At 37.9% G+C, this 18267-nt stretch overlaps 1 protein-coding gene across 1 annotated transcript in view; it reads left to right on the top strand.

Moving 5' to 3' along the window:
- Positions 1 to 377: 377 nt before the first annotated feature.
- HIBCH (3-hydroxyisobutyryl-CoA hydrolase) overlaps positions 378 to 18267 on the top strand; it is a 37867-nt gene continuing 19977 nt past the window's right edge. Inside the window, exons 1-6 of the mRNA XM_059475628.1 lie at positions 378 to 456; positions 1332 to 1374; positions 2188 to 2328; positions 3199 to 3283; positions 4193 to 4273; positions 6246 to 6298. Of these exons, the coding sequence (XP_059331611.1) occupies positions 425 to 456; positions 1332 to 1374; positions 2188 to 2328; positions 3199 to 3283; positions 4193 to 4273; positions 6246 to 6298 (435 nt within the window). The 5' untranslated portion in view covers positions 378 to 424. The remainder of the gene's footprint in view (positions 457 to 1331; positions 1375 to 2187; positions 2329 to 3198; positions 3284 to 4192; positions 4274 to 6245; positions 6299 to 18267) is intronic.

The following is an 18267-nucleotide window of genomic DNA, read 5'->3' as shown; positions in this document are numbered from 1 at the left end:
GTGCAAAGGGTGAAGAGAAGCCGGGAGGGCAGAAATTAAGAAACCAGTCTTGCAGCTGGAAATAATAATCAGCCTGCATGCAGCTGCGGTGCACGAAGGCAGTTTGGCAATGCGAGCTTTCCCCACCTTGAGCAGCCAGCCCCACGACTGATGTTACTGCCGCCACACGCGGCATTGCTCGCTTCACCCGCAAAGCAGCTGCATCTCCAGATGCCCTCAGACCAGCCGGCCGTATCCAGCACGGGGAGCAGCTCCCTTTCCCTGCTCCGGTAAGGAATCTGCCTTGCTTAGTGCAAAAGGGCTGCTCGTGGTGGCGAGCGGGCGGCCGCCCCTCAGGAGCCGCTCCCGGTGCCCCGGAGAGCGCCGCGCATGCGCCCCCCCGCGCTGTGCCGTGCCGCGGAGCCGGTGAGGGAGCGGTGCCGCCATGGCGGGCCGGGCGCTGCAGGCGCTGCCCAGGTAACGGGGGCCGCCCTGAGGGGCGGCAGCGGCGGCCGCGGGGAGCGAGGGGAGCGCCGGCCGAGCCGGCCGGGGATCGCAGCCCCGCAGCTGCTGCGAGCTGTAGGTCGGGCCTAGATGAGCCAGGCCTTCGCTAACTTTCACCTTCAAAAACAAGCGTGCGATTAAAAACCAGCGTAGTGTACCGCGGCACTAACAGCACTAACATGACACTAACTGGAGTGGGCTGGGTTTGTGCGCTGAAGTGGCTGAAAGGTGAAGTTTGTCACTCCAGCTCTGCTTCCTCAGTGGTCATTAATAAATTACAGCCTCAAAATTAACCAATTACTGCTCAAAACCAGTGGCATGTTCACCAAGTTTGACAGCCTGGGTCTCTACTGTCACCCACAGAAGCAAAAGCTCTTACGCAAACCTTGTGTAAATGTATGTGAAATGTGTACGCACGAGGGCAATGTTGTGTCATTGAAGCTTTTGGAAATAGACGAAGGTTTTGACATGAGGTTTTTTGGTTTTGATTTTTTTTTGTTTTGTTTTTTTTAAATGTTTAAGTTTAATCATGCTCGCAAAAAGGCTGTCACATACAGTGTCAATTGTATCCTCTACCCCTCTGTCCTGGTATTTTTCAGGTTCTAAGTTGAAAACATGAGCAGCTGACACTGGTATCTGTTATTTGTTTACTAGTAAGCAAAGAATTTCCAACTGTTTCAATAACAAAATTTTGCCCTCGTTTAATTGATTCTTATGAGGCGAATGTCAAGCACTTGTGTTTCCAAATTTTTCTGCCACTGCTTTGCTTAACGTGGCAGTCAGATATTTGGGGAATCGTGGCAGGTTTATGGTTATAACTAGTTTTTTAATTTTTTTTTTTTTTTCAGGCTGAGGGCACTCAACAGACTGCAAGTAATATTTCAACATTTGGTAAGGACAGCATCATGTTTGACTGAGTTGGAAGCTTTCAGGTCTCTTTAACTCCCCTGAGGCACACAGCCCATGCAACTTCTAATGTGTCTGCACACAGTGGTTCTGAACACTGACATTTATTGCTCAGGCAATTTATTGCCCACATCTCTGAGCACTTGGTTACAGGTGTCTATTATACTGTAAATTAAAGCTTAATTTTTTGGCTTTACTTTATAGATATTTGTTTAATTTATAAATTGTTTCTCTGTTAGCTTCCGTAAATTCCTTAAATATCATCCCACTGTGAGTATGAAAATAGTTGAGATCTTTTCTACTGTTAAAAATTACTTGAAGACAAAGCAGGGTGTACATTTGGGTTCGCAGTGTCAAACTACCAATAAGGATATGCTGTTCTAATTTTTGCAAGTATTTTCAGAATGTCAGTTTTAAGGAACCATGGATTTGCGTTTTATTAGTAGGGTGGGGAATTTTTTGTTTGTTTTATTTGGTTTTTTTTTGTGTTTGTGTGTGTGTCTCTGTTGCAAATTTTATTTAACTGAACTCAAGATGTTACTGTAAAAGAATGTGTGGTCCAAAAACTTGCCTAAGTTCTATTACTCTGAAAGACTCAAAGTAATTTCCAAAGAACTGTTTAGGAAATGCAAATAGAAGTACAGAGGGAAAAAGTTAGCATACAATTCCAGAATGCATGTTTTGTGATCCTAGATAATGTGTTTTTTGAGAATATATTTCCATAAACACTTTGTAACTATGTACTTGAGCTACCTAACTGATGATATTTGCTTTATTTATTTGTTTTTGCATGACCAGAAAATGTCTAAGCAGGCAGACTCAGCAGCAGAAGTGTTGTTGGAAAAGAAAGGAGGTGCAGGAGTAATAACTTTGAATAGACCCAAGGCTCTCAATGCACTAAATCTGCCTATGATCCAAAAAATCTATCCTCAACTAAAGGTTAGTATCTCCACTTCTCCCCGTCCACTATACATGTGCTATTTGAAACCAGTTTTAAAATGCACTTTGACACTTCTTAGTGTAGTGATTTAAAGCATGAAAGTTTGTGTGAGTACAGTGAGCTCAGATTTATAGCATGGGAAAAACCAGGCAGAGTCAAGCAAGTTAGAAAGAGAAGACACATCAAAGATCAGGCTGTCAGACAGAGTTAAATTTAGCATTCTTCATAGGTAAATGCACACACATGTTAATGCCAGGACTGAATTTAGAGCAAGCAGTGCTCACCATTTTCCATCAGGAGTGCAGTACCATTTTCATGATTGAAAATAAGATACCAGCCCCTAGGAAGCAGGGGGCTTTCAGTGTCATTCCATAAATGAGAACTCATGGATTTGCAGACACTGTTTCTACAAGCTAGTGAAGTACCACGTGATTTTAAGCATGAAAATAGTCTCTTTTAGTTTAATAATGCTATTTATCATATGCACAGAGTCAAATTCAGTAGATACCAATATTTTTTGGATAATTGTCTGATGCCTTTTGGTGTTTATTAAATATTTTTGAAGCACAGCCTGAAAAGGTGTCAATTTTTGATTTCTGTCAGGCCCTGTTTTGTGGGTGCTGCCTTTCTCCAGAGGCTGAGAGCTGTGTTCAGGTGTTTTTCTGAAATAGGAAAGGCAGCTTTGCTATTCTCTGCTCTCAGGGTTGAATAGGATGCAGAAGTGGCAGAAAGACATTTAGATTTCAAACTTCAGTTTAAGACAATCTATTTTAAAGTATGGTTTGATTTGCTTTTTGAAAAAGTGAATTGTGTGTTATAGACACTAAACAGATTTTAATCTTATGTGGAAATATTTACTTATTTTTTAGACATGGGAGCAAGATCCTGAAACTTTTCTAATAATTATAAAGGGAACTGGAGGAAAAGCTTTTTGTGCTGGGGGTGACATCCGAGGTAAGGACTATCCTTGCTTTAACATTTGATGTCTTTCCCAGTCACTACTTTGTGTTGATTTCCTGTGTTTACTGTGTCTTGGGTAAGCAAAATCTTGCTGCACAAGAGTAAGAGATCAGTTGTGCTGACTCTTAGGACACCTTGATTTGCAGATGCTATTCAGGGTATTTATCAGGAGGCAACTGCCAGGACAGTGCATAAAAGAGTAAAAATTACATTTTTATGAATAAATTGTTATACCAGCCAGTCATTCTGGGAGGAGAGGGTTCTTGTCTCTACTTTTCTCTTCCCAAATTTTCATTACTGACAGTCTATTTCCAAGAAAGGGCCCTACAGGTAGCTCTGATAGTATTGGATAATTTGTGTCTAGTGTTTTAGATGGCTAGATACAGATCTGACAAGGGTGATCAATATATCTGTGATTATTTTTTAGCAGTGTACTGCAGGAAATCTCCAAAGTGTCAAAATTATCAAAATTGTTGTAAACTGTAGGTAAACAAGCAGCACAGGTTATTGTTATTACAATATATGAAAAGATATTTTTATGTCATACTCTAATTGGCTTCTCATTTTTAGTATTTCGAGTCTTCAGAATAGTCAGTTTTAAGTGACTGTTCTAAATGTTGGTATGAAAAATATCACAATTGAGTACTAGACATTAGGAGGGGTTAGAAAATGGACCATACTCTCACAAGTATGTGACACAGTGTCCAGCAAAATACAGTTAAATAAAATCTGAGACTTATGTACATATTTAATTTTGAGCAAATTTTCTCAAATATAATAAAGCAGAATTAAGTAGGTCTCTCTTTGCTGTAGGAAAAGACCCAACTTATGAGGCATTATTTTCTTTTACTTGTATTTTCTGTTAAACTTACAGTTATCTTTGGAATTTTTGTTTCTCTTAAGCCATCACAGAAGCGGGAAAAGTTGGAGGTAAACTGATACAAGATTTCTTCATAGGAGAATACAGGCTGAACAATGCCATTGGTATGTTAACAGCAATGTCTGAAACAGTACAGTTCTTATAACATTGGCTTCAAATGTAAATTTATCTCTTTGATAATCTATTAAAGACTGTGGTAACATCAGAGAAGTAGTATTTTTTTTTTTCCAAGTTCAATAGCAGTAATATAACATATCCCATTTTTACACCTTGCATGCAGAATGTGTTTCATTTGTTTGAGTTATTGTGACAGCTACTTTATCCCATCCCATTGTTCTGCTTAATTCTCTTTCCTCTGTGGGAGAATTAGTTTTAGCTGTAGAGGCTGCAATTCTGCCCTAAGTATTATTGATCTGCTTCAAAGAAGACCTGAGGTAAAAATAGATGTGTGGAAAATCATTAATATTCAGTTAGAAAGCAAAAGATTAAATTATATGAATGCTTTCCATTTAAATAGACTGCATGAAAGACTAGGGCTGCATAACTCAGGAGTGAGCTGCCTTAGTTTATTGCAGAGACACTGGGTGAAGTATATTAAAGAAAGATATTAATTCTTTAGGGTAAAAGTGAAGAGTTGAAGGTTTTGATGAGAAGAAACTACTCCAAACATATTTTAATTGAATACAGTTTTAGTTTTAAAATATGGTATCCTGTCTTAGTCACTACAGGAGGAGGGTTGCTGTTGCTTGCATTGACAGAATAGCACAGCTAATAGAGAAATTCTTGAAAAGTTACTTTTGCTTTGTTTGACAGAGTTTCAGGACTGAGCATGCTTGTCACGTGCCTTTCTTTCCTTCACCAATACAAAGCAGAAAAATAGTTTTAGGTTTCAAATAGTTGGGGAAAAAATAGTATTACCTTGCCAGTTGAACTTGATGATGATTCTGTTGCAAGGGTACATAATTTAAAAGTCTGCTTTCATATTTTAATTTTTTTTAATAATTAGCTGTTTAATATCTCTAATGCATGCATGTAATTACAAAACCTAGATTTTTGCTAGCTTTAGTATGAATGTATTCCTTTAAGCCTGAGATTTCTGCTAAAAATATTTATTTGTATCTTATATTTCATAACTTAAAAATACAGCAGGGAGCTGCTGTCACAGCATTGCAATGGGAAAGGCTTGCTGCTGTAGAAATTTGGTTCAGGGAGTAGCATCTACAGCCCATGCATTAGCTTGGATGTTTGTGTAAGAACAAAGTTCAAAATACAATTCTCTTAACATTTTGTAACTACTGATTTGAAGGATTGAACTGCCTTTTAAAATAGTTTATTTTAAGAACAAGGCTCTGTATAGTTGTTACAGAAAAACTCACAACATGGTTGCAGGGGATACCTGTATCAGCAGTAATTCTGACCTGAAAACACTGAATACAGGGCAGCTGTTTCATTCACAGTCAAGTTCTGAGTCTTTCCATGAATGGTAATTGAAAGCATTGGGATTTAGTTTTATGCCTTCTAAAGGGGCCAAGAGATGAAGTTGGCAATTCAGGACATTGTCACTGAACCTGCCTGCACCATGTTCAGGGCTGTGTGCAAGAGCTGCCATGACAGAACATGCCTGCATTGCAGAATTTACAGTCACATTGTGGCTGAACCCACCCATCCTTCTGGCTTTGTAATAAAGCACTGAAGGGCTGGAACACACCCTGTGCTCCTAATCCAGGCTGTGAGAGGGGGTGAAAGGGCATCTGCTGTGTCCCAACATCAGACAGAGCTATTTGTGCTGGCTGAACTGTCAGGTACTCACATAACAAGCAATCCGATGTTTGATAGTTGTATAATGTTCTCTTACAACACTCACAATCCAGTAAATCAGGAACTGCTGTTTCTTTTCATTACTTAAGAATTACATTAGCTACCTTCATTGTAAGATAATATGATTACTGCTTAAATTCCCATTTATTTTCTGCTGCTCTTGCTGAAGTAAGATGTGGGGAAACCTGTCATGTGGCAGCTAGGCACAGGTCCACTCTTGAAAAAGATGAATGATTGTTTCCTTTACATTTTTTACAGGCACCTGCAAGAAGCCATATGTGGCACTTATTGATGGCATTACAATGGGAGGGGTAAGTTAAGGACCTTAACTGATTGATTGATTGTTTTAAAGTCATCTCATGTTGTGTCTGAGTTGAATGAAACACACACAAGGCATTTCCAACCTATGGATTGAAGAACAAACACCATAATCTGAACCTTTGTCTCTTGCTAGTCTGGGTACTCTGCTGCCCTTGTAGGACCTCTGCTGTTCCTTGGTAGCTAGTGCAAGTGCTTCCTCTGGGAAAGGAGCAGAATCCCCTCTCAGAGGTTCTCAGAATCCCCAGGGGGAGTTCATATACTATACAAAAATCTGAGAACAGTTCTCCATTCTAAGTGTATTAAAAACAGAATTATATAAAAATACGTTTAAAGAGCAGCTCTTTGAGAAATTGAGAATTCTAAGCTACACCTTAACAGACATTCATGAGTTCTATATTTTTCCAGCAAATAATCTGGAAATGCATTTACTTTCTCACCTCTGTAGTACTTTTAAATAATAATTTGTGGGGTACTGATTCCACACAGGGCTGCACCTTATTACTAAAGCATCACAGAGAAGACTCCATCATATAGCTAGTTATACTCAATGTTAATAATTTTTCAGCAGTTACTGTCTGTAAGCACCATAAGTAGATAAAAGAGCAATGCCATGCTTTTTTTACATGCTAAAATACTGTTCTAGTGAGTTTCACATCTGTAGGATATATTTGCAGCACATCAGAGAGTGGATTAAAATAATCTTCAGTTATTTTTAACACTGAGTTTAACGATGAAGCCTGTCTGCCATGTCACTGCTTAGATTTGTATTGTTCTCTGGCATGTCCCTATGATATGGGTGTAGAATCTATTTAAATAAAGTTTGTCAAAGATAAATATAAGCGGAACACTACATGATCCATGACCTGTCATGACTCTTTTCATCTTTCCTTACACATTTCATTTGTCTGTTTTGCTCTTCTCAGCTTTTGATCTAAACACACAGCAGCTCTCTTTCCCTTTGCTTCTTTGCTACCAAGTCCCTAAGATCTCAGCTAGAGAGCCATTCCCCCCAGCCTAGCATACATCCATTGTTTGCAGCATAAAGGGCACTTGTTCTGTAGCCCTTCTTGCAGAAAAACTGCTTTATTGACCATAGCAGTCCTGAAGGTTTGTAGATAAGAGATAGGGAGTCCATTTATTTTATGGACTTTTGAATAATAGGATGGAAAGCTATGAATGAGCAAAACTGCCCAGCAGCCAATATCTTTTAAAAGGTCCTGCAGATGGCTTGTTATGACTGTGGCCTGAGCAAGAATAGAATTTTGTCCTTTGAAAGGAAAATGTATTTTTGGACTGAAAAGAACATAATGGAGTCAGATGATCCTGCATTTCTAAGATTCTTTATGAATTCTCTTTCCTCTGACAAGCTTTTAAAAGACAGCAGTTAGTCTGAAACTGTATTTTAGTGCAGGATAAACCAAATTTTAGTGCAGGATACCCAAATTTCAGTGGGACTGTGACACAATTTAACTGCCATTAGGGTCTGAATCATGCCTTAATTTGCTTATCATATCCTAGAAGTAGCATCTTCACTTCAGGGTAGGGAATTAGATTTTAACTCAGAAAATATGCAGCCTAATTTAGTGGAAATAAGTAAAAAAAAATCACATAAGTGTCTTAGAAGATCAGTTACTATGTGCTTGGATAGTAAAGGTTGCTATTGGTGCACAGATGCCATAGATCTGTGATAGTGAAACCTGGAATTTTATCCAAAAAATGAACTGGTTCTACTTCCATTATTGGCTAGGGGCTGGTAGATGGTTTTGGGAGCTTCATTAGCCAACAGATGGGGCTGTGGAGCTTGTTCTCAGCACCTTTTTCTGTTCTCCTGTAGTTCATCAAAAATTGATGATATTCAATATAAATATATCATTTCATCTTTTTGTACTTATTTGGAACAGTAAGTTCAGATTTGTAAGACAAATTTGTTAGAAGCAAAGGTGGCTGCAGTTTACTGAAAAATAGTGAAATGAGTTATAAATACCACATTTACTGCTAAAGGATGGGCTCTGTTGAAAGGAGCACTGGGCACGCACTCTCACATTGCTAAAAACTAGTTCAGATTTAGCTGATTTTTATCTGTAAATTTTCTTTTTCTTGAAATTAAGTACCCAAACAGTTGGCAAGAAATTCAGATGTTTGGGGCTTTAAAAAATATTATTGTCTGCAAATGACATCCTAAGTTTGGTCTTCTGGTTTTAGAAAAGTCACAGTCTTGTCTTAAGTTCTCTGGAGATGAATATAGATGATTTATAAGATCAGGCCTAAGCTCTGGTTTTAAAAAAGGCTTTGGCACAAAGTAAATTACTGCGTCAGATACTCTCTCTGACAGACAAAAAGATTCATAAAATTGTTTTGAGACCTGTTTCAGAGCCAAATAAAGCACACTAGACAGACTGAGTGGTGGCTTTTCAATGATTTGGCTTGGAATTCAAGGAGAATATTTGACAGAGGGAAAAAAAAAAGAAAAAGTGGGCATGGACTTTGGAAGTTGGTGAAGATGGTCAAGGTCACTGGAATAACTTAATACAATTCAAAAATCTGTAAAATCTTCAGTAGCTTTGCAAAATGAGAAGTACATTTTCAGGAGGAAAGGCCATTACTTGCAGTTTACAGAAGAATCTGTAACAGCATGAATGAAGAACCCTTTTTTGTAGTATCATATTCTAGAGCATTCAGGTTTTAGAAACTTGCTGAGCCAGGCTGTATTTCAGAGCCACAGTGCTAGGTAACCATCAGTGGTCACACTCACCTCTCTCTACCTCTCATACTTTTGACAATAAGTAGGCTTGCTGTTCAGAAAGGCCTCACATTTCAAAGCTGAATGTTGTGCTTTGTGAAAAGCAGCTTGTTGCTCTTTCAGGCCTGTTGTCTAATGCTTATTTTTTTACTGATTAGTAAAGAGACTGTTGCTCAAACATGAGAATTCTTGGCTTTGGACAACTTTCTACAGGATTTAATCCTTTAGTCTGGTCTTTTATGCAACATATTTGCTAAGTTTGTTTTAGCCTTGCTTTGAAAATTTAGGCTTTTTGTTTTAGGATGAAAAAAATCTTCCTGTGGGGGAAGTAGGTTTTAACTTACATTTAAACAACATTTTCAGTGCAGAAATAAGTTTGGTAGAATTGCTAACTGTCTTAAATCCTTTGTAAAGCACTGTACTTTGAGTTATTCCAAACATCTTATTTTCCAGTCATTACATTTAGGAAGATTAATGGGAAGGTTTTTCTTTAATATAGTTTGCAGTCTGATCAAATTTGCATCTCTGACTCCCTCAGATTGTGGGGCCCAGTTTGTGAGAGCAGTATCAGTACACAGGACTGACTCCTCTAATCTTCCCTCAGAGGAGGACCTCAGGAGTACAGCCTGGGAGAAGAAAATAGCAACCTGTGACTGGGTCTTTGGGTTCATGAGTGGCTTTTCTTGAGTTTTGTCACCACACCTGGGTTTTTAGGCAAGGTCTCTTACTTACACTGAATCAACATCTAAGTTATTTACTTAGTTTCTTTAGGGTGACTGTTGGACAGTAGAATTTTCTTAAGAACTGTTTGAGTGTTACTCTCTTGTGTAATATGAAATAAGTTAAGCTTTAGACTACACAAATGTGTAGAGCTGGGAGGAACATCAGTATTATTCCTTTGCATTAGGGTTAAGCAAGTACAACTAGATGACTGCCTAGCTGATTTTCACCTGATGCACTCAGAACTCTCCAACAGCAGGAATACTGGTTTTTTCTAGATATGCCACCTGAGTGCTTAGTTATTCTTTCAAGCTTGGTTTCCCTGGTGTCTAATGTAAGTCTTCAGTGTGTGTAATCAACACATTCCAGTCTTAGTCACAGCTCCCTGTGGACATTTTGAGATACTTGCACTCCTTGCTCCTAGTCCTCTCTCTTTAAAAGGGATAAGGATAGCTATTCAGCCTTTCTTACAGATTAAGTCTTTTAGTCCTCTTGCAATCCCTGGAATCTCTCCCATTTGTATACTCTACAGTTTATTGCCAGAGACCAGACAATATTTTAGCTGGAGGATTCATCAGCACCAAGTAGAGCAGAATAATTATCCTCCCTATATTACAGAGATACTCTGTCACAAATAATCCATGTAAATAGCAGTTTTGAGCATCCAGTCCTAGGAGGCCACCACTTCTACTTACTCCCAAAATTCTTACTGTCACCTCTTTCCTCATTGCCCAACATAAACTTCCATCACAGTGTATTTCTTTATTGCTTACCTTTTACCAATTTTAAATCTTCTTCCTTGAACTGAACTCATTTGTCAAAGAGTCAGTTTTGCAGAGCCACCCTTTTCTTCAAAGACTGCAAAGGAAAAGAAAGTACTCCTTTTCTCTGAATTCCAGGACCCTGAGTGCCTTATGAGGTGGCCCTGTGCTGATGAGGCTGCCCAGGTGTAGGGAATCCAGGCTGAGTGTTCTCCCCTCTGCTCTGCTGCAGTGTGATACCTTCAGTAGTTCCTTTCACAGCAGCACTGCCTTATTTGCACTAATTGCATGGTTGCTGTAAACTCCTGAAAGCATCAAGGCATTTATTCCATGGGAAGCACACTTACCATCTCTGTATTTGATTACACCTTCCTGAGTGTAGTTATTTTCATTTTGTTAGTTCCTCCAAAGCGAGATGGTTTTGAATCTTGCCCTTCAGAGTGTTTGCCTTCCCCAGAAGTCAACTGTGAATTATAGAAATCCTGGTTACTTCATCATCCAAGCAGATAATGAAGCTGTCAAATGAAGTTTCATTGATGATTGGCTCAGTTTTATTGCCAACTGCTGCTAACACTTTATGTTGTTTCAGAGGATGGTGCCCTCCACTTCCCAGATTATATCTAGGTTGTGCTTCCCTGGCTAGTTTGTGAGAGGAAGCAATGCAATGATGGGGAGACCTCACAAACATTGCAATTTAAAATATGAAGCTTTCTCAGAATGCCTAATGAGTTATGTCATTTTAATCAAGGGGTAATGCAGGTGTTCCTGCAGAGAAACACATGCAGCCAAATTCCTGAACCTACTCCATGGTTTGGAAATACTAAATCTATTGTGCATCTACCTGTGCATTTTCTCTTCTGGAATACAGTGTCAGAATTACTGAATCCATATTGCAGTAGAGGAATAAACTCAGTACCTAATATTTAGCTTTAGCTCTTTTTCACATTATTGCCATTTCATTTTAGCAAAACATTCCAGATGCTGACATTGCTAGAGGAATCTGCCTTTCCTTGTAAGTCAGATCTCAGGACCTGATGGCACATCTACCAGTAGTTACAAACATCTACATTTACACTTCAGCAGGATTTGGTCAACAATCCTTATTAAACTAATATTTTTTATCAAGTAAATTGGTAGTGATGTCATAAGCAGCTTGTATGTTATCCATTTTTGTCTACAGAATTTTAGTACACAAAGGAGCTGGAGTTGACCAATAACTGTCTTTATCCTGTCCCATTTTTATCCAGATTGTGCAGCTGTAACTCTTCAGGAATGTTTCTTTCACTACCAACACATATCTAGTCATATAAGTTGTGTGCATGCAACTTCTACTCAGAAGTGTAGATAACAGCATTTGACACTAACATTCAAAAACTAGGAAACATTAGGATTAAACAATCTATAAAGTCTCACTTCTTTTGCCAACTCTGATGCAATTTTTAATTACAGGAATGTGCATTTACAAGTGGATATTGCCCACAGAACAAAGCTATTCATTTGTGGTGTAATTCGGGGTGCAAATTTTATTGCACATCATGGAAATACTGCTTAATATTTATCTATATCTATATAGATGTATATATATGGGGCTTGGGCTGACTAGCTGCAGCATATGAAACCTCACAAAATATTATGATTTTACATAGTACTTCTCTACTGTAATGGACATAATCACCCCTTTAGGCCTTTGTAAAGCTAGGAAACTGGAATCTATGTCAGTACTTCTTGGGACTTGTCCTGATTCTTATTCTTTTTCCTCCTTTTAGTAAGCATGTCATGCGTCTTGTCAGCCATCATGCTCTGGAACATCTTTGGTTTTGTTTTAATTTACACTCTAAAATCTGCCCTGGAGTAAGAGTAATTGTCATACTAAACCTAGATAAGCTGCTTTCCTGTCCTCTCTCTGCCTGTCCTCCTCCCCCCTCGTGCCTGTGTACCACAGAGAAGCTTGTGGCCTGTTTTATTGCCAGTGCTTCAAAGCTGAAGGCAGCTTTTACTGTGAAATAAAACACAGATTTTGCAAGTACAAACAAATAGTTTTGAGATTGCCTTGTGCACCACTTACCTCCTGCAATATGGGGTGTTGAAAACAATGCTGAGGCAAGCCTAAGGAAGGGTTCACTCCTTGCTGCTGTTGCAGTCCCTCTGCCATCTGGCCACGCTGCTGTGCCTGCTTGGCTCTGGTGTGTGATCCCAGGGATAAATGGTGCTCTTCATTCTGTGGCTAATCAGACTGGAATGGCAGCAGCTCTTCACATTGAGCATTCAGTGCTTCTTTCTGTTAATCATTTGCACATGATGTTATTCCCCAAAGCAATCATAAAGCACTGTCTTGAATACAAGTATTTTAAATTATAGCTCAGTTCTGGTACAGTAAGTCAAACTCCTTTTCTCTCCCTCTCCTTGCTCTACAGTGACAGGTTTTTGCTGGCTTCTGCACAGATTTGTTCTTTCCATTTAACACCAGACTCTTGCATGCTGAAAGTCTCTCTTTTTTTCTCTAATTCTAGGCCTTTGTGTACCTACCTAGCCTCATATTGAGAGTTATCTCATTACTTCCCTCCCCTTCTGTTTATTATAGATCAAAGAGTTAAATCTTCTAAAGGGAATTATCTTTGCCTGCTTCTCCATCCTTTCATATTTCTGCTCATTTTCCTCAGTTCCTGAGGAATTTGAGTGCTCATTTCCTCCTTGAGTTGTAAGACTTTCAATCAGTCTTACACTTTCCAAGCACATCTTTCAGATGAATAGAACATCATTACAAAAATCCTCTGGATTCACTCCTGCTGTCCCAAATAACTGTGCCACTATTTAAATAAAGTTCTGATGCATGTACCTGTCTTGAAGAACAAGAAGTGTTTCTTCCATTTTAAGATAAAACCTAGAAGCTCAGTTATGCACTGAACCTGCTGGAACAGGTTCCCTCCCACTTGCCTGCCCTCCCTGCAGACATCAAGACTTGATGAGCTGGACACAGGGATTTCTTGCAGTAGCTACATTTTTAGGTGATACAGAGGGACAATTCTTCCAGAATTTTAGGAACAATAAAAAAGCTGCATTTGCTATCTTTTCTTCTGACTACACATGGCCAGTTATGTATAAAGAAACAAAACTGGGACAAAAAGAATACTTTCAAATGTGAAACTAGAAAAAGTTGCACTTCTTACCAATTGAGAACTATAGGCTTTTCAGATCCAGGTCTTCTTACATTTTCGCATTTCTCTCTGTTGCAACACAGGTCTTGTGTCCATAAAAAATTGTGCAGATTATGATAGCTGCCCCAGGAAAAATTGTTTGTGGTGACTGAAAACTGGGGCTCTTAAGAAGTCAATTTAAATCTGGTTGATAAAGGACACTCACTGTAGCAGCATTGCTGCATAGAATGGCCTATGTGTGTTTTTCCCCAAGTTCCCTTTTGAGAAGAACCTGACCTAAATGATTACTATTTATGTAGTTGGCTCAATTTATTTAAATACTTAGGGGTCAGAGGAACAACTCTGAGACATCCAATATTACTGGAGATGATCTGTCTCCAGTCAGCTTGTTGTGTTTCTGTGTCTCTGTAGCAATTTGGACTGAGACTCTCTAATACATAATCAGTATATGGAAATAAATCTTTTATATTTAAATTATATAACATCAATATTTTATGTTTGAAAATACCACAGTAAATTATTGAAACATTCACAATACCCACTGTTTTAATGATATTTTTAAAACACTTGTATAGAGTTGATTTTTATGTCAGCAGCCAAAGAAGGTGATATTCAGTGTCCAGATTGATCTGTCACACTGCATTGTTCTGGCTCATCTTGTCTGGTAGTATCTACAGATGAAAATGGATTATACTCTTTGGAGTGGGCCATAACATTAATGATAAACAAAGATTAATTTTGGTTCAGTTTAAGATTCATTGTGTCTGGATGCAGGGAGTAATGCTCTTAGATCCTTTTTTTTTTTGATCCACCGTAGCTGTAAGCTCCTGCTGCTTCCTGAATCAATTCCACTCACTCCCTCTGCCTTTGAAAACATTTTTGCTGGCTATTTTTGCACATTTGTTTGCAGACATATTTGCCCTTTGTTGTGTTCTGCTCAGTTGATTGCTACATTTCTTTTTGGTTCCAGCTCTACCAGAAGCTGTTCTCATGCAATTAAAAATGTAGGAAATTAAGTCACTGATGGGAGCTGTTACAAAAGGACTTTCACTGCAGTCAGTATTGGTATTATCATAACACTGCTTACTCAAACAGCTAAAAATTATTTACCAGCCTGGTGAAAGTGACACAAGTAACATCCCTCAAGACCTTTTCTGTTTATGTTTCTTTTATTGTGTTGCCTAAGCATTCCTAGGCAGTGATTCCTTTACAGTGTGAGATGGATTATTTAGTAAATAGCCAAGTGTAATGTGTGGTTTTGCTGTGACACAGGTCTGCTTTTCTATATGTGAGCAGGAAGGGAGTATTTATTTCTCTCTGTGTAGTTCTCTGTTGTGGTGGCCCTCAATTTCTGAATAACTTCTCTAAATTCTGATTTACTAAATGTGGGTCGTTCTCAATTTAAGATAATACAGCCTTTGTGACACAAAAGGGTCACAGTAGTTGTATTTAATTTCTGCATCTGCTGGTCATGTTGTTTTTTCATTAGAAAAATACTTGTAATAAAGTTCTGTATCCATCATGAGAAAAGAAATGGAAGTCAGTGATGAAGTTTCTATACACAGTCACATAATGACTTCTGAAATACAGCATTGAATGGGCAGTCTTGTGTGGAAATAAAATTCAGATATTCTACACTCTTTTTTATAAGTTTGTTGATGAACTCCAGCTGAACTGCCTGTAAAATGAGGTGCCTCCCTGAAGTATGCTGAGACTAACACAACACAGCCCCATGCTATGAGGAAGCTACTGTGAAGAAAAAATCAACTCTATTTCAGCCAAAACCAGCCCAGTTGTTTAAATCGGTTGCTTGTTAATTTCTTTGTTCTCCTTAACTCCTAGTCTCATTCTGTAAGTACCCTTTACAAAATTCAGCTGTCAGTGGAAAAAAAAAATTCCAGCAGTAAAAGCCTGTTTGACCATCAGGGAATGTATTACCCTGGAGAAGTCTGAAGGAAGAAATCGGCTTTAGTATATAAGATCATGAAAAGTAGAACCTTGGAAGTGCAGAATAAAGTGTATTTTAATAAAGATATTATAGTTTTAAGACTTGTATGTGTAAATGCTGGAAGTACCTGGTGAAGTGAACACAAAAGATTTTTTAATGGTGTGAAGGGCCTTCCTAGGGGGGACTCCAGCTATGTAAGAGTTCGGCTAAATGGAAACAAAATAAAATTAGAAAATCCAGAAATGAAAGAGGAATGCATTTAGACCTTTGTTCTTTACACAGGATGTATTAAACTAATGAGTATTTGTCCTTTGTGTTAGATCTAGAAGGTTAAACATGCAGTGGTATGCCAACCACCTGGGAAGTTACAAATAAACAAAAAAGCACATGAACACCAGTAAAGAAATTACTGGGATTTTCATCATTAACTAATTTTTCTTTCAAAATCTTATCTCAGTACTGGATTATTTAGAAACGATCTTCAAAGAAGCAAGAACATATTTGCACCTCTTTCTTTATAATGAATAAAAAGAAAATACAGTTTTAGTCTCTTAAATATACATCAGAAATCAGGCTGTACAAAACTTGGAGGCTATCTAGAAACAAATCCAATTATGGCTAAAGCACTTGAGAAAGTGAAATCTGATTTAATTACTTCTTTCAACAGAAAATTACATCTTTCAACTTTCTATTATTAGAACCCGCCATTTATTTTTATCACTCCAAAAAAGGAACAAGCTTGGAAGAGAAGCTCCCTTCATGGAATTCACACTCAAATCTTTGGTACTTAATACTCAAGCCAAAAATTTGAATCCTTAAACAAAATTCTGATTGTCAAGAAAACAAGCCAGAAAAAACGCTTTGAGATAGATGGTATTTGTATTTTTAGATATGGGATAAGAAAATCCTAATTTAAGCATTAGAAAGACCAAAATGGACATGATTTTTATTTCATTAGCTTTAGAAAAAAGGCAGAGTTATTGCTGAACATGCATCAAAATAACAGCAGGCTTTACTTAATGCAGTGAAAATATGCTGTTATGACATTAAAGAAGTTGGAAGCGATGAAGTCACATTTCCATTTCATTAAAGAGTTCTGGAGCTGTTTTAGGAGTGAAGGCAGCTTTGCATTTTCAGGACAACTAAACACAGGCCCATTGCTCTTGCTGCTGCACAGATGAGATCTGATCAGTGCTCAGAGAAAGGGCTAAAGGACACATAAGGGGTGAGACATAGGGTTTTGCCCTGTGCAAATAAGATTCAGATGTTTGCTCAGATCCCATATGCCTCCCTGGAACAGCAGTGCTTCGTGTGCATACATTTGGCTTAGTTCCTGAATATAAAATTGAGTTTGATAACCACTCACCCCTATGGGTGCATTTCTCAGGAAATTAAACTGGAATCTTAAAAACTTCATACATCTATATTAGAACCTGAGAGTGGCAGATAGTCATTACACAAAGGAAACGTGAAAATGCTTTCAGATTTAGGTGTATCACCATAATGGAATAAATTATTTCTTCTTGGGCAGAATTGTAAGAGAGGCCAGGGAAGGGTGAGAGGAAATTTACTTTATATTGAATTGAGAAAGCTTTTAAAAAATTTTGACATAAAACCCAACCAAAGATCTCTGTAGATAAGCAAAAGAAATAAAGTTCTACTCTCACCTTAAAAACCTTAAATATATACTGCTTGTCCCAGGGAGTATAATCCAGTTAATCTCATTGTTTTTGATGGGAAGTATGAAATACTGTGAAGATATTTGTGAAAACTAATAGACTTAGTTGGGTCAAGTGCCCTTTTTCTAGTATTTGAACAATTAAAATTTTTATTTAAAATGTGTTATATCCTCATCAGACACTGGTTTATTTTGGCCAATGATTTTTAAGATATTTTAGTTTTAACATGAAACATGGATGGCTGGAAGGTCTCAGTAAAGGGAAAATTAACAGTGAGGAAGGGAATTAAACTGAAATGGTGGAAAGGATGAAAGAGAGAATATTTGTGTGAAGTAACTACTTGTGAATTATTCAGCAGAGGGTCTTGTCTCCAGATAGGATCAAACACACATTTCTATTGACAAGAATAATGTAGGTAACCTTTGAGAATTGAGACCTCAATATGTATGTTGTGGTTGTACCCTATAATCTAATCATTCTTAGATTACATTGAATATTTTATTTATCAGTCTGCCTCTTGCAGATTTATCTAAATTAAATGTATTTTATGCAAAATGATTTTTTTTTAATTTGGGACTTGCTGCTGCTTACTACCTAAATCCAAAAATATGGCATAGACAACACCAGAAACTCTTCTGCTTTTGAGGGAAGGGTTTCATCATGACAGACTGCTAGAGAATTGTGCTAGATACTCAGAAATGTGAGTTCTGTTACTGACTTGGTGAGCACACCAGCCCAGTATAAAAAATTAGTTTCTAACCATGTATTTTGAATTTGAATCAATAATACTGAAGGCTTTTTCTGCTTGAAATAATTCTATGTTTATAATGTAGGTAATTATCACATTAGAAGAATAGTTAATTATTAATTATTTTGAAAGTATTAGGACAACAACTTTGTGAAATTTATGTATTTTTTCAAAAGTATTGGGTTTTTTTGGTGGTGATTTGAAATAG

This window comes from Ammospiza nelsoni, chromosome 7, assembly GCF_027579445.1.
Source record: "Ammospiza nelsoni isolate bAmmNel1 chromosome 7, bAmmNel1.pri, whole genome shotgun sequence".
NCBI classification, from domain to species: domain Eukaryota; kingdom Metazoa; phylum Chordata; class Aves; order Passeriformes; family Passerellidae; genus Ammospiza; species Ammospiza nelsoni.
This window is presented reverse-complemented; position numbering and strand designations above follow the sequence as displayed.